This window comes from Wasmannia auropunctata, unplaced genomic scaffold, assembly GCF_000956235.1.
Source record: "Wasmannia auropunctata unplaced genomic scaffold, wasmannia.A_1.0 LD335999.1, whole genome shotgun sequence".
NCBI classification, from domain to species: domain Eukaryota; kingdom Metazoa; phylum Arthropoda; class Insecta; order Hymenoptera; family Formicidae; genus Wasmannia; species Wasmannia auropunctata.
In genome coordinates this window covers 606,305-618,462 of record NW_012026891.1, presented here as the reverse complement: position 1 = coordinate 618,462, position 12,158 = coordinate 606,305, and the positions used below count along the sequence as shown (strand labels likewise).

The 12,158-nt window shown below is 44.2% G+C and overlaps 1 protein-coding gene across 1 annotated transcript in view; it reads left to right on the top strand.

The window, feature by feature from the left end:
* LOC105453488 (irregular chiasm C-roughest protein-like) overlaps positions 1-5,051 on the top strand; it is a 128,612-nt gene extending 123,561 nt beyond the window's left edge. The window contains exons 10-14 of the mRNA XM_011695491.1: positions 389-544; positions 866-1,116; positions 1,307-1,539; positions 3,312-3,441; positions 4,943-5,051. Coding sequence (XP_011693793.1) covers positions 389-544; positions 866-1,116; positions 1,307-1,539; positions 3,312-3,441; positions 4,943-5,041 — 869 coding nt within the window. The 3' untranslated portion in view covers positions 5,042-5,051. The remainder of the gene's footprint in view (positions 1-388; positions 545-865; positions 1,117-1,306; positions 1,540-3,311; positions 3,442-4,942) is intronic.
* The last annotated feature ends 7,107 nt before the right edge of the window (positions 5,052-12,158 follow it).

Below are 12,158 nucleotides of genomic sequence, written 5' to 3'. Positions count from 1 at the left end.
ATCAAACGTTATAAGCTGTTCGAGTCATCAATAAATAACCCACGATAATGTATAAATTACCGTTAGGTTAACGCGACTTGATGATAATTCTAGAAAAGGAAACCTTAGGTGTATAGAGGAGCATTTCCCGTAAAAAGTGGTACGAGCGAGTTGAAAAACACGAGTCTTAAATTTATGAGAGCAAATCATAAAAACAAGCTTATGCTTCATCTGCAAAAGTATGGCAAGATGCACGCGGATATACATTACTGTTATTCAAGAGGGAGAGATGGCTCTGGAATTTGTATGTTGTTGACTCGTGCCACTTTTTAAGTGGTGAATGCGTATATTAATAGCGCGCCTCACACTTCATCTGGCAAACGAGATTTTAACCAGGCATGACGCTTAGCGTTGATTCCAGTCGATTGGCAACTGATCTTGATCATCGCCGGACTGGTTGTCTGTGTGATCCTGATTGGCATAATAGTCATACTCATTCTACAATGTCGCGATCGTATTAAGCAGCCACGGCCACGAACGGCGCAGACTCAAGAGACCGATATGCGTAAGTAATTATAACGTCAATACGAATATACGTACAAAATATCTCATAGAAAATGTTGCAAGAGAAATGTTGCTCCAAAGTAACGAACGTTATATTAATACGAGACTTTTAGGCCCAGTTTCACAATTCACAGTTAACGCGATTTAACTAAAGTTCAACTTGTTTTATTTTTTCTAATCTGAGAATTAGAAAGAGACAAACAGATTACAGAGATCGCAAACAAATTAAATCAAGATTAAAGTTAATTTTACGTTTTTGTGGAAACTTAAGCTTTTTAAAACGTTTGTGCATCGATCTTTTTTTTTTTCCTGATTCGTACAGAGGAGACCGATTCTAACGCCGATCGATACAGAGAAAGCGATAGAAGCAGCAACCTCTCGGATGTCAAAGCGGACATCCGAGCGGGTTCCAGTGTCAGCAACGCGGAAAGTGTCACGGCCCTTGACAGTGAAGGCGAAGGAAGTACCAGAGGAGTAAACGCCTTGGCGCTTGCTGGACCAGTGCCGAATCCATTATCCGGTTATCGTTACAGCGCCGATTATACTGAGCCTTCCTTCCCGCCGAAGAATAACGTAAGTGGATTTGAAATACGGTACTCGATACTTTAACGATTGTCAGACATGAATAAATGCGGAGGAAAAAGATCGATTTATCTGAGAATAGATTTTGTAAATAGACATTTACATAGAGATATTCGTCGTAATTTGTGTCGTGTCTATGCTATTTTAAAAGTAAGACGTGGCGTTTGTTCTGTTTCTGCAGGATGGTAGTAACAACAACGGTTACGTGCCATACGTTGACTACACTCGCGATTACATGCCACCAACGACGCAGAGCATGGGCGCGTCGCGAGAGTCCTTGAGCAGGATATCCTCTAGCGGTATCCTGTCATCGAAAAAAATCGGACTCAGCTCGGCCAACCTGGGCAGCTCGACTCCGCAGACAACGCCGATCGATCCGCGATTTTCCGCGACGTATGGCAATCCTTATCTCAGGTAAGACAATATCTCTCTGTCGCTTGTTTACGACAACCAGAAAGAAAATTAACATTTATTATTTTACTTACTTAAGATCTAATCTCAATAAATTGAAGAGTCCTCCTAATTAATTTCTCGAAAAATTATCGCCTCCAAATGCGCGAGATAATCTGCAGTGACAGTCCCGGTGTAATTTTAATGTAATGTAATTCGTCTTCCATGTAAGCCGAGGAAATAACCCTTCGTTCGCGCTCGATCGAAGTTCCAAAATTTCTGAGAGTGTCAACATAGTCATGAGAGCCTCGCAGCTTCGCTCGCGCGGATGCCTCGGACTAATTATAATTGGCTCGTGTCATTGATCGGCCGCGGATACCTTAGGCGGCATCACGTTCCGTTTACGTATACGTCGCGCAACGCTTGTCATCCCCGTGCGCGAGAATCTCACGTCGTACGTGCCGGGAATGCGCTCGTCGCGAACGGCTAAATTAGATATGAGAGCGAGGCGCGGTTGCATCTCGCGCGAGTTCCGGGAGATGCACTCGCTCGAGCCTTAAAAGTATTACGGAAGCGCGATGATTAAAAAATCAACCGAGAAACGAGGGAGAAGGGAGAATTCCTCAGAAAAATAGAGCGCGCGCAAATTCTATTCAAGGTTTCGCGTAAATTCCGTTTGCGACTGCACATTGCATTTGTGCTGTTTTTCCCGAGGAGCTCTTAAAATTCCTGTTTCGTTGCGTTCAGCGCGCGGTCCTCCTTTCAAAATTTTATACTCTCCCAGCGGAAGATGACCTCGAAGGAAGATCGAAGCGTCCCGCTATACTGTGTCTCTACATACGGGAGTCCACGCCTAGCCGTCCGCGCATCTGGCTCATACGTGCCTTCCCTTCCTTCTGTTTACCTTCTTCCACCAAGAATGCAAACAGCAACAACCTCACGTGTTTTGTTTCAATTCGGACCCAGAATCCAAGACTCCTCCCGAGCCGGGCTCAAGTATACGAGTACGAGAGAACGAGGCGACTCTTTCGGTTCGAGGACCGAAACGAGGAGTGAATTTCGTTACGGTTTCAGTTCAGGTCCGCGGTTATAAGGCAGTTGTGGAATAAAAATTGCCCGAGAACTGTCAGCGCGTCGAGATCCCCCGAAATCTTCCTTTTCCGAAAGAGGAAGAGTCGTCTTAGAGAAACGCTTTGCAACATGACTGACGAAACCTTGAGATGTACTACTTTCTCGAAGTGATTCAGTTTTAATCATTTAATCCGATCTCTTTTACGTACAATCAATTTCTAAGACGTCATAAATATTTTAACATTAGATATACTTTGGCGAGCACTTTTGAAAAATATCTAGATAATTATGTGTGTTATTTTTTAGTAAAGATAAGCTAGACAATGTCGTGAGAAAGAGAAAGAGAGCGCAGTATGATTTACAGTTACAGTTGAATCATCATATCACACTTTGCGAACAAACCTTTCTTATTGCTTAATTTTACGAAGTGTCAAATATCAATTTTTTAATAATTAATTTAACGATACAACGAGTACATACATGAGAATATATTTTACGTTGCATTTTGGCGCTTGTAAAAGGGAAAAACGTTGACGCACTCGTAACGCCTGGTGCATGAACGAAACCGCGACGAGTTCGCCGCGAGTCGTATTCAGTTACCGTTGTTTGCACGCCCGGTTTTCTCTCGCTCTCTTCTCTTTCCGCGATTTAAATTCTGACGCGGGGGAAAAAGCCCGATTTCCCGTCACTAACGCTCTGCATTTCTTTCTTGCAAACGAATACAGAATGTCAGCGGCCGAGCAGCTCCGACACGCGCCGCACACAGCCGTGCCGGGAGTCACGCCGGCACCGCCGCCGTACACGCAGGCAATGAGAATGAATAGCTTGAATACCTTGAACGGCGCTGGCCCGCAGGTTGGTACAATAGTGAAATGTATGTCAAATTCCTAAACGTAGTTACGCCGACGCCGCGCGCCGGAGTGCCGCGGCGCTTCGTGCAACTTGGGGTAGATCGGGAGCAGACTGTCAATATTGCAAAGCCATTGCAACTGCGCGCGCGCTACTTTCATTTTGCAACGCTAATCCTTTCCCGTACGGCCCCATTCCAATTCCCCGACGTACGTAAATTTCTCCCTGTAAATTGTTTTTGCCTGGTTCTCTCTGCATCGCATGCCTTCGCGTGTATAAGACGCAAAATAAAAGCTTCGCGCTCGAAAAAAAAGGTAAAAAAAGAGAGATCTGATAATCAGGTAAGTTGTGTTTCGAGCACAGTTGAGTTTCATCGACGGTCCAGATTTAATCTTTGGAATGTATATAAGCGCGGTATTAAGGGACGCAATGTAAATATGCGGGTTTTGGTAATTACACGGATACGCATGGATTACGATGGAGAATTAAATTGATTTATTTCTTATCTTTTTCAATCGTTTATTTCCATCGTTTATTAATCTCTTTTGTCAGCTGACAAAATTCGCAATAACGATTTATTATGTCTCACTTACATTCCAACTTAATCAGGCATGCTAATTATATACATATATTTGTAGTCGAAATAAACGAATAGAGTGAGAAATGGACGTATAGTAATACGAGTTATCGAGCGAAATAATAGTATAAACCAGTAATAATGTCACGCATTTGAAAAAGTATAATACTTAGTTGCTATGACGAAAACGTAAAATTTTCAATTTTTTTTTTAGGACCATAAAAAAATACCATAATAACGTAGCTGAAATTCATATTACGCAGTTTCACAAATCCTTTTATTTCCCCGAAATGAGAAAAAATATGGCTTTTACCACTTTTCCGCTCACATATTACTCGCTGGATGTTTTCATACTGTATAATTCAATCTTTGCACTATTTGAGGCTTTATAGTTTAATGGATATAGATGGGAACATTAGCTGGAATATCTGTTTTATGTTTCTATGGAGTTCGTGTAATTAAATATGTGTTACGTATCACAAAAATATATTAATGATGAACTTCAATTTTTCATAAATATAAAAATAAGCATGCAAGATTTTCGAAGAAAAGAAAAAAAATTATATACGTGTGTATATGTTATTTATAATCCTCTCCAATAATTAATATAATTTTCGTAGAAAATCAGAATCTATAGAATCTGTAATTGGTTCTTTTTTTTTCGTTAAATAAACATACCAAGCGATTCAGCTCGCTCTACGGAGGCACGTCTATGTATATATAATACATTTCTTAAATTAACAAGTACCCTTTTCGATGCAAAAGAGGTTTAAAATAAATATCTAAAAAGAGCTATGCACTTTTTTAAATTTAACGACGAAAATACACCACGGTTAAAAGCAAAGTAGTATCTGTAGAATTTAACGGCGTGGAAGTTAAATAATTCTCGATAACGTGACTCAGGATCCCGCGTTTCTTTTTGTTTTGCAGGCCCCGCTGTCAGCGCATTACATCACCGGCGGCCCAAACGGGGCCATGGCGACGGTGAAGCGCACATCCGCGGTGGGCACGTTAGCGACGCACGTATGAGGCCAGGGGATCTATCCGAATTAGAACCGTCGATACTCGGGCCTAACTGAAACCACCTTCGAACTCGGCCGTGCCCTCGAGACGTCCCGCTATCTGCTCGGTCCACGCCCGGCGACGCTGAGATCGACAACGCGCGACGCACGACGTCTCGTTGATGTATCGGAACAAAGTCAATGCCATTACGACGGGACCCGCCTGCACGCTCACGACACGGAACGCTATAGAGCGGAATGCGAGCGGCTTATAGGACGAAGGTCGCAGGGCAACTGGGGTCAAGTCGGGGTCACGGACCGAGCACAACGAATGGCCAAGAATGGCGAGGCGCTCAAATATATCGAACTGGTGCTTCGGCAGTTGCAAAGGGCCAGCAGAGATCATCAGGAGCTCGTGCGACAGCGTCACGCGGACGTTCAGTACGAGATCGGTAAGCGAATCAACGAGAGAGTCTGGCATCATCGTTATCATCATCATCATCATTTTCGAGATGGACGCGAGGATTCGATGGACGCGTCTCGAACTTGGTCCAGGTCCTCGAGCAGTCCGTGGGAATCGGATCTAACTCTGAGGAAAACGCAACCGGACGTTACAACGAGATTATTGACAAAGAGACGGGATTACGGAGGAACGGCGCAGAGCACAGTCGACATTCTGAGGCCAGTTCCTGGACGCGTTCGGGATGGAATACCTGCGGCCACTTACCAAGAGATGAAATACATTCCCGAAAGTGTCGGTTGGAAGGCGCGGGAAACGTACGGTGCGTGGAGTCTGCCTGGGGCTTCGTCGAGCAACGACCGAGGGACATCCTCCACCGTCGTTTAGTGCCGGGCGCTTTGTGCCGACGAGATTCGTCGATCTCGACAAGAGGGTTGCGAAGGAACGTGGGACACTTGACGAGAATCGAGATGAACCGGAGACTCTCTCGCGAAGGAGGGAAGATATCGACGTCGTGAAAACGTCGTCAACGAGCGACTCGTTCGCGTTAATGATACGCTTGCGCTGGGAAACTGCATCAATCGAAATCAAACTATCTCGCTGCGCGATGGTGAGCACGCTGAAGAGACGACCGGTGCGAAAGGGACGCCGATATCGAAGGGAACGGACGTACTCTCCTTTTGGGTCAATAAGATTAGATTTAGGACGACGAAGAGCGCGCCCCGTGAGTAGTGCGCTCGGAGGATGCTCGTGAGTACGTAAGGGGTACAGCGAAGGGGAGGAGGGAGGAGGGACGATGTTGGTTGGGTTCGTGGATCGAAGGTACTCACTTCGGTCGGTGGCGAAAACAGACCACTCGGTATCGACAATCTTCTATTGACGTACTTTAGATCTTCTATATAATAAGCGTTTAATAAGACTCGCTCGAGCGGAAAGCGACGGGAGACGAAAGGTCCGAAACGAATCACGTCGCGAATTGTTGCTGTCGCGGTGGTGGCCGAAATACCGGGAGACACGTCGGTCGGTGATCGACGATGCGGTTCATTTTCGCGAAACCTCGAGGGCCCTCCACGAGGGCTGGAAGTTTTATCGCGGAAGCCGCTTTCCCGGTGATTCGTGAGCCGAGGCTTGGGTTTACGCTTGACATTTACAGCGCGACGATTCTACCTGACACTGCCCTTATTAGCAAGACTGTGACAACGGGAGTAGTTATTAATTTTTCTATAGCTTTTCTATAGCTATACCCATTTCACATCTTCTCTCGACGCGATCTCAGTTATTATTTATAATAATATATTTCTCAAATTTCTATAAGTACTTCATATCTATAATTTCTTAATTTTTAAGTAATATTTTATGAAGTTTCGTTATAAAAATAAAATATTGAAGTTCGGAGATTTTTATTTCCACCAAAATTACGAAACTTACTTTCCTGTATTAACAGTTTCTTCAATAAAATACTCGAAATGTTTCGGGGTTCACGTTACAGCGCCGTAACGCCGTTGAACCCGAACGTCAAGCGTCAATTCACCGTAAACGAGACCGTCTCGGCTGCCACTCCGACGTTCACTGTGTCGCGCTGCCTTTTTGTATTTGTAGGGAAAAAAAATAATGAGATTTTTAGCTTATAAGAGATGTGCTCGCGCAACATCCGCGGACTTAAGGGCGCACGTTAAGGATTAACGACGACGCCGCGACGGCCACGTGTGGCTTACGTAGCGACCGACGACGGATCGCGACAAAAGTTTGCGTGGCTTCGCGTTCTCCTCCGGCCTCAAGTTCCACGTGCGACGGACAGGTAATATTATAGTGTGCAATGCGCGGGTCCGCGCGAAGGGATAAAATCGGCGCCGCGTGTTTTTGCGGGGTTGTTCGCATTTGTAAGATAGATAGCGAAAAATCATTAGGTATATACATACATAAATATATTATACACCTGTTGTCAATATGAGCATAGGGCCTACATATAGTTTGATGGCACTATCGTGAAAGCGAATTCTATTTGAAATAAGCTCGTTCGCGCGGGATAGGACGGCTTCATGTAAATAACTATTGATTAAATGATTACTATATACGTACGGGGAAAACGTAAGGGGAAATATACGAAACGGCGCGATGCCCTCGGCGTCCGCGGTTTCGTCGCGTATTTTTTTTTTTTTTTCAAAAAGAAAATGACGAAGGCGCGCGCAAATGTAGATCCGCGCCTAATTTTACTCTCTCGTAATGCATTACATTGTCATCTTTTCCATAACATATGTCCTTTTCATTACGACACGCCGTGGTTCGTTACCGAGGATCAGAAGACGCGAATTCAAGGAACAGAGTTAAATTTATTCTTCTAAATTCTGACGCCATTGTAATTTAACTAACTCTTTTATAATATTCCTCAAAATGGGTGATATGTGCGATTTAAGAGACACGGTTCCGCAAGCAGGATTGAAATATCCAAGTGAATTTGATTTTCAGGTTCGATAACATTAAATCTCTCACGACATTTCTAAGTTTAAAGTCGCTCGGAAAAAAAAACAGACTTACCGAATCACCCTCCAGATCCGCTGGTACTCGGGAACGATCGACGGCGCGAGCGATCCTGAAGTTTAATATAGTGCGACCGAGAAAAACGTATCCTGAAAAAAAAATTACGTCGCGTGTTGTGTAGGGCGGGCATAGGGGATACCATAATGATAACGAAACAGGGTAGCCTATCAATTATTAAGACAATTTCAAAAATCGAAGGCTGCACACTACAGATTGGGCCGTACGCGCGTATCCCGCGCCGTCGGGATTAACGATTAAATCTGCGCGAGAGGAAGACCCTCGGCGATTTCGTGTTTTAACGTCGAGGGGCGGAGGGGCGGGAAAGGGCGAAATTATTATTAAACGATACCGATCGTCGCACGTTGAGGAGCTGAAAATTCCGACGAACGCGAACGCGCACACGCGTTCGCGTCGTCAGGAAGATTATCTTTATATCGTAACGTCTGTAACATAACACTTCTGTACATATCTCGAATTATTGCTCACCGTATCTCGTAAGATTTAGTTAGTTTTGTAACTGTGAAACCACTATGTGCATACATACTTCACTTTATGAGAGGCGCCTCGTGACGAATGTTTCGCGCTCTCAAGGGAACAGAGTCCCGGTTTATACGGAAAGGACATCAGCCGCGTCTCTCTCTCTCACCTGCGAAAGACCTGTTTCGCAGATCGGACGAAAAATTATATATCCGGCTCATTTCCTGACGTTGACCGCGACTTTTTCCTCTCGAAGCGAAAACGCGTCGTCGAAGTCACGACGTAGGCAAGGCTTTAACGAAGGCTTTAATTTAATATTAACGCACCGAATGTACTAACATCCTTTTTTTAACTGTCGTCCACGTAGAAGCACGGCAACCCGGTATTAAACCTTTACGCTGTATTATTAATTGAAATTGCCCCGTTATATCGGATTAACGTTGTTTGTTTCTTTTTTTTATCCTTTTTCTTGCATGTCGGCAACACAAACTTTCGGCTTTCCTACTTGAGAACAAGTAGGAAAGTAGCGCGCGGTACACCTTAATTAAGACCGCCGTCGCACGACGTAGGTCTTGTACGGTAAGGAAACTTTTTTTTTAACTTCGCGTGAATGACAGTTAATTGCGGTTTCGTCGACGCGTTGTCGTATCATCGATGCAGGCCGTTGACATGGATTATTATCGCGGAATCATCCATCTGGGGTTTTCGCTTCTCGTGCATCATTCGATCATTCTGTACAATGTTCACGCCGATGTTATTGTTAACTATTTAAGATTTCGGAAGGATCTTCAGTTCGGGGGGCGCGCGCACGACGGCACTCGTGCGCGCGCGGAATGGTGAATAATGCATATATAAGTATCGTGCTTGCAAGTGGTACTCTCTCGAATGCCGAATGCACGGACGACGGGAGGAGGCAAAGAAAAGAAAAACGAAAGAAAAAGGGAGAGATCACATCCGTGGCACCTCATCGCGGGTGCATTCGGTGCGAGAAGTTATACATACAGAAGTTACATACGATTTCTATTATAAAGAGAAAAAAAAAGAGAAAAAACGTAGATTAAAGAGGTATACACGCGAGAAGTAACTACAATCAATGTACTGGATGGTCCGTGTGGCGATGTTAAAATTAGAAAAAAGTTTATGTCGTTTGAATCTTAGGAGTTTACGCCTTTTCTGCCATGTAGGACCATCCTATACGTATTAATTGGTTATCTGTCAATTATTAATTGAATTATATCAATTTCTTCGCCTTTAGTCAAGGAACGCCGGGGGGGAGGGTGGGAGGGGATAGCGCGATGGCGCGATCGCGTTGTTGTAAAGTCAAATTTCCTAGGCAATCTAAGAGACGCACAGAGTCACACACGATCCCTTTAACGAACGTACGCGCGAGCGATAAACGTTCGCGTAAACGAAAGACGTTAATTGCCTAAGGGGGTGGATTTTTCAAATTTGTTGATACTTTTCATACTTTACGATTAGGGATTATGGCCTATTACTACTATTACGCAAAGTTTATCCGCCGGCTCGGTCGTTTTTATTCGTCCTTCACCGTCACAGCCGCGTTTCGTGCGATCGTAGAGCACGAATTACGAATTACGTCGAAAGCTGTGAAACTGTAAATAGTTCTATCGGAAGGATACCTTAGAGCGGCATACATCATATATATATTGGAAATTCCATCGATCCCAATACGATACTTTCGTAAAATTTTATTTACCTATATTTGTGTCTATTAACGGTAACTTCACTTTTCTATAACGTTTGAGAGATAAAGACGGCGCGAATCCAGTCTATTAACGGTTTGCAAATTGTTATATCCGTAATCTGTTTAATACCAGCAATCCTTTAACGCCGAGGTCTCATAATTTCGCGATTTACGTACGAAATTCCAGACTCCTGACTACTGCATAAAATGTAAGGTATATAAATTTCATAGCTCTTTTAGTAGGCTCCAAAGTTATGCGCTACGACTAGCATGAATATGCCAGACGCCGAGAGGATCAAATTAATTAAAATGCAAATGAAATCAGTAAATGCTGCGACGTTGAAGAGTTAAAAGAAACGGACCGGACATCAAAAAATACGGCGAGGTATGCCCTTCTACGGTAATGCGTCCGACTTTGCCCTGTCTTAATAAATCGCGAGTATTAAAAAGGGCCGAGTCGGCTAAGAGATTCGTGAATGGGAAAGTAACTTTTTAGAGAATGAGCGCTCTCTTCGCGTACTACCGCGAGCTGCGTAACGTGGCGACGGATTACACGAATATAATCTATTTCAAATTCGACTGAACGACACACATAGAAGATAATATATACCCCCCATATTTTTCTCGATGTTAAGCTTTTTCTCGGAACGTATATGGAACGTAACGTACGTCTACGCGAATCAATCGGGGAAAAAGAAGAAAAAAAGACGACGTCGTCATTCGACATCGACATCATGTGTTTCGCGGCGGCCGGATGCAGCCGATCGAGTTTTTGAAAGTGCGAGCCGTGAATCCCGATTCGGAATGATCACTTTCGCTCAATTGCCGGGAGAAACGTGTTTATTTCAGCGACAACAGAGATCCTTTTGCCGAAAAGAGAAAGAAAAATATCAAATTTCTTCCGCGGTCTTTCTCGCGACCGCCACTGTTAGAGGAAGGGAAAGCGGGGAATTAAAAGAGTAGCCATCTGCGAAAAGTCTATGTTACGTATCTTCCGTGTGTGTATGTACGCGCGCGCGCGCGCGCGTGTGTGTGTATGTGTGCATGTGTGTGCGTGTACTATAATCATCTTTCATATAGGGATCAGTCAAATTGATTATACGATTTCGACGCAATTGATTGCATTTTAATACGTTAGGAACGATATTCTCACGTTACCTACTCGGAAACACGTAACCGACGTTGATCTGTTGCTGTCATTTTGTTCACCTCGCGATACGTCGCGAAGTAGAGCAATTAAAATGAAGAACGCTACGTTATTCCGAAATCGGTCAGAAAAAGCACACTAACCACAAGAAAGGAAATTTCCACGAGCGAAAGAGATAAGTCGCAATTGTTTGCATTACTCGTCCATTACTCGTTCGTATCGCGGAGCCTCGATTGCAATTACCGCTACCGATTAAATTAAGATTGAATTCCGAATTCCTCGCATGTACCTGTAGCATTAAAAAAAAAAAAAGAAAAACAAAGGGCGCGAGTGACGCCGATAGAGATTATACAATGTTCGCACAAGATCTTCCGTTAAAAAAGAAACGCGCGCGAGAGAGAGAGAGAGAGAGAGAGAGAGAGAGAGAACGAGAGAAAAGGAACGAATGAGAGCGCGTTGAAAGCGTGAAAGGGAAGAACGAGTGAAAAATTTTTTGCAATAGCGCGCTTTCGGTATATACGTCGGGGATTGAAAACCGGTACGTCTTCGACGACTTCGATTTCCGCGCGAGCGTGACGGAGCATCGAGAACGTAAAGCGCGAGCGAAATTACACCGGTTTTAAATCCCCCTCCCGATTAAACGCTAATCTCGACGGATTGCATGTACAGTAAATAACGGCGTAAGTGTAAGATAAAAATTGCCATGGCAATTCGTAACTGTCCCGCGCCGAACGTGGCTGGCGAGGGACACTCGAAGAGCGCTTACCGTATATCCAATCGGCGGCGGCGGTATTGCAAAAAATTCCCTAATGCGTGAG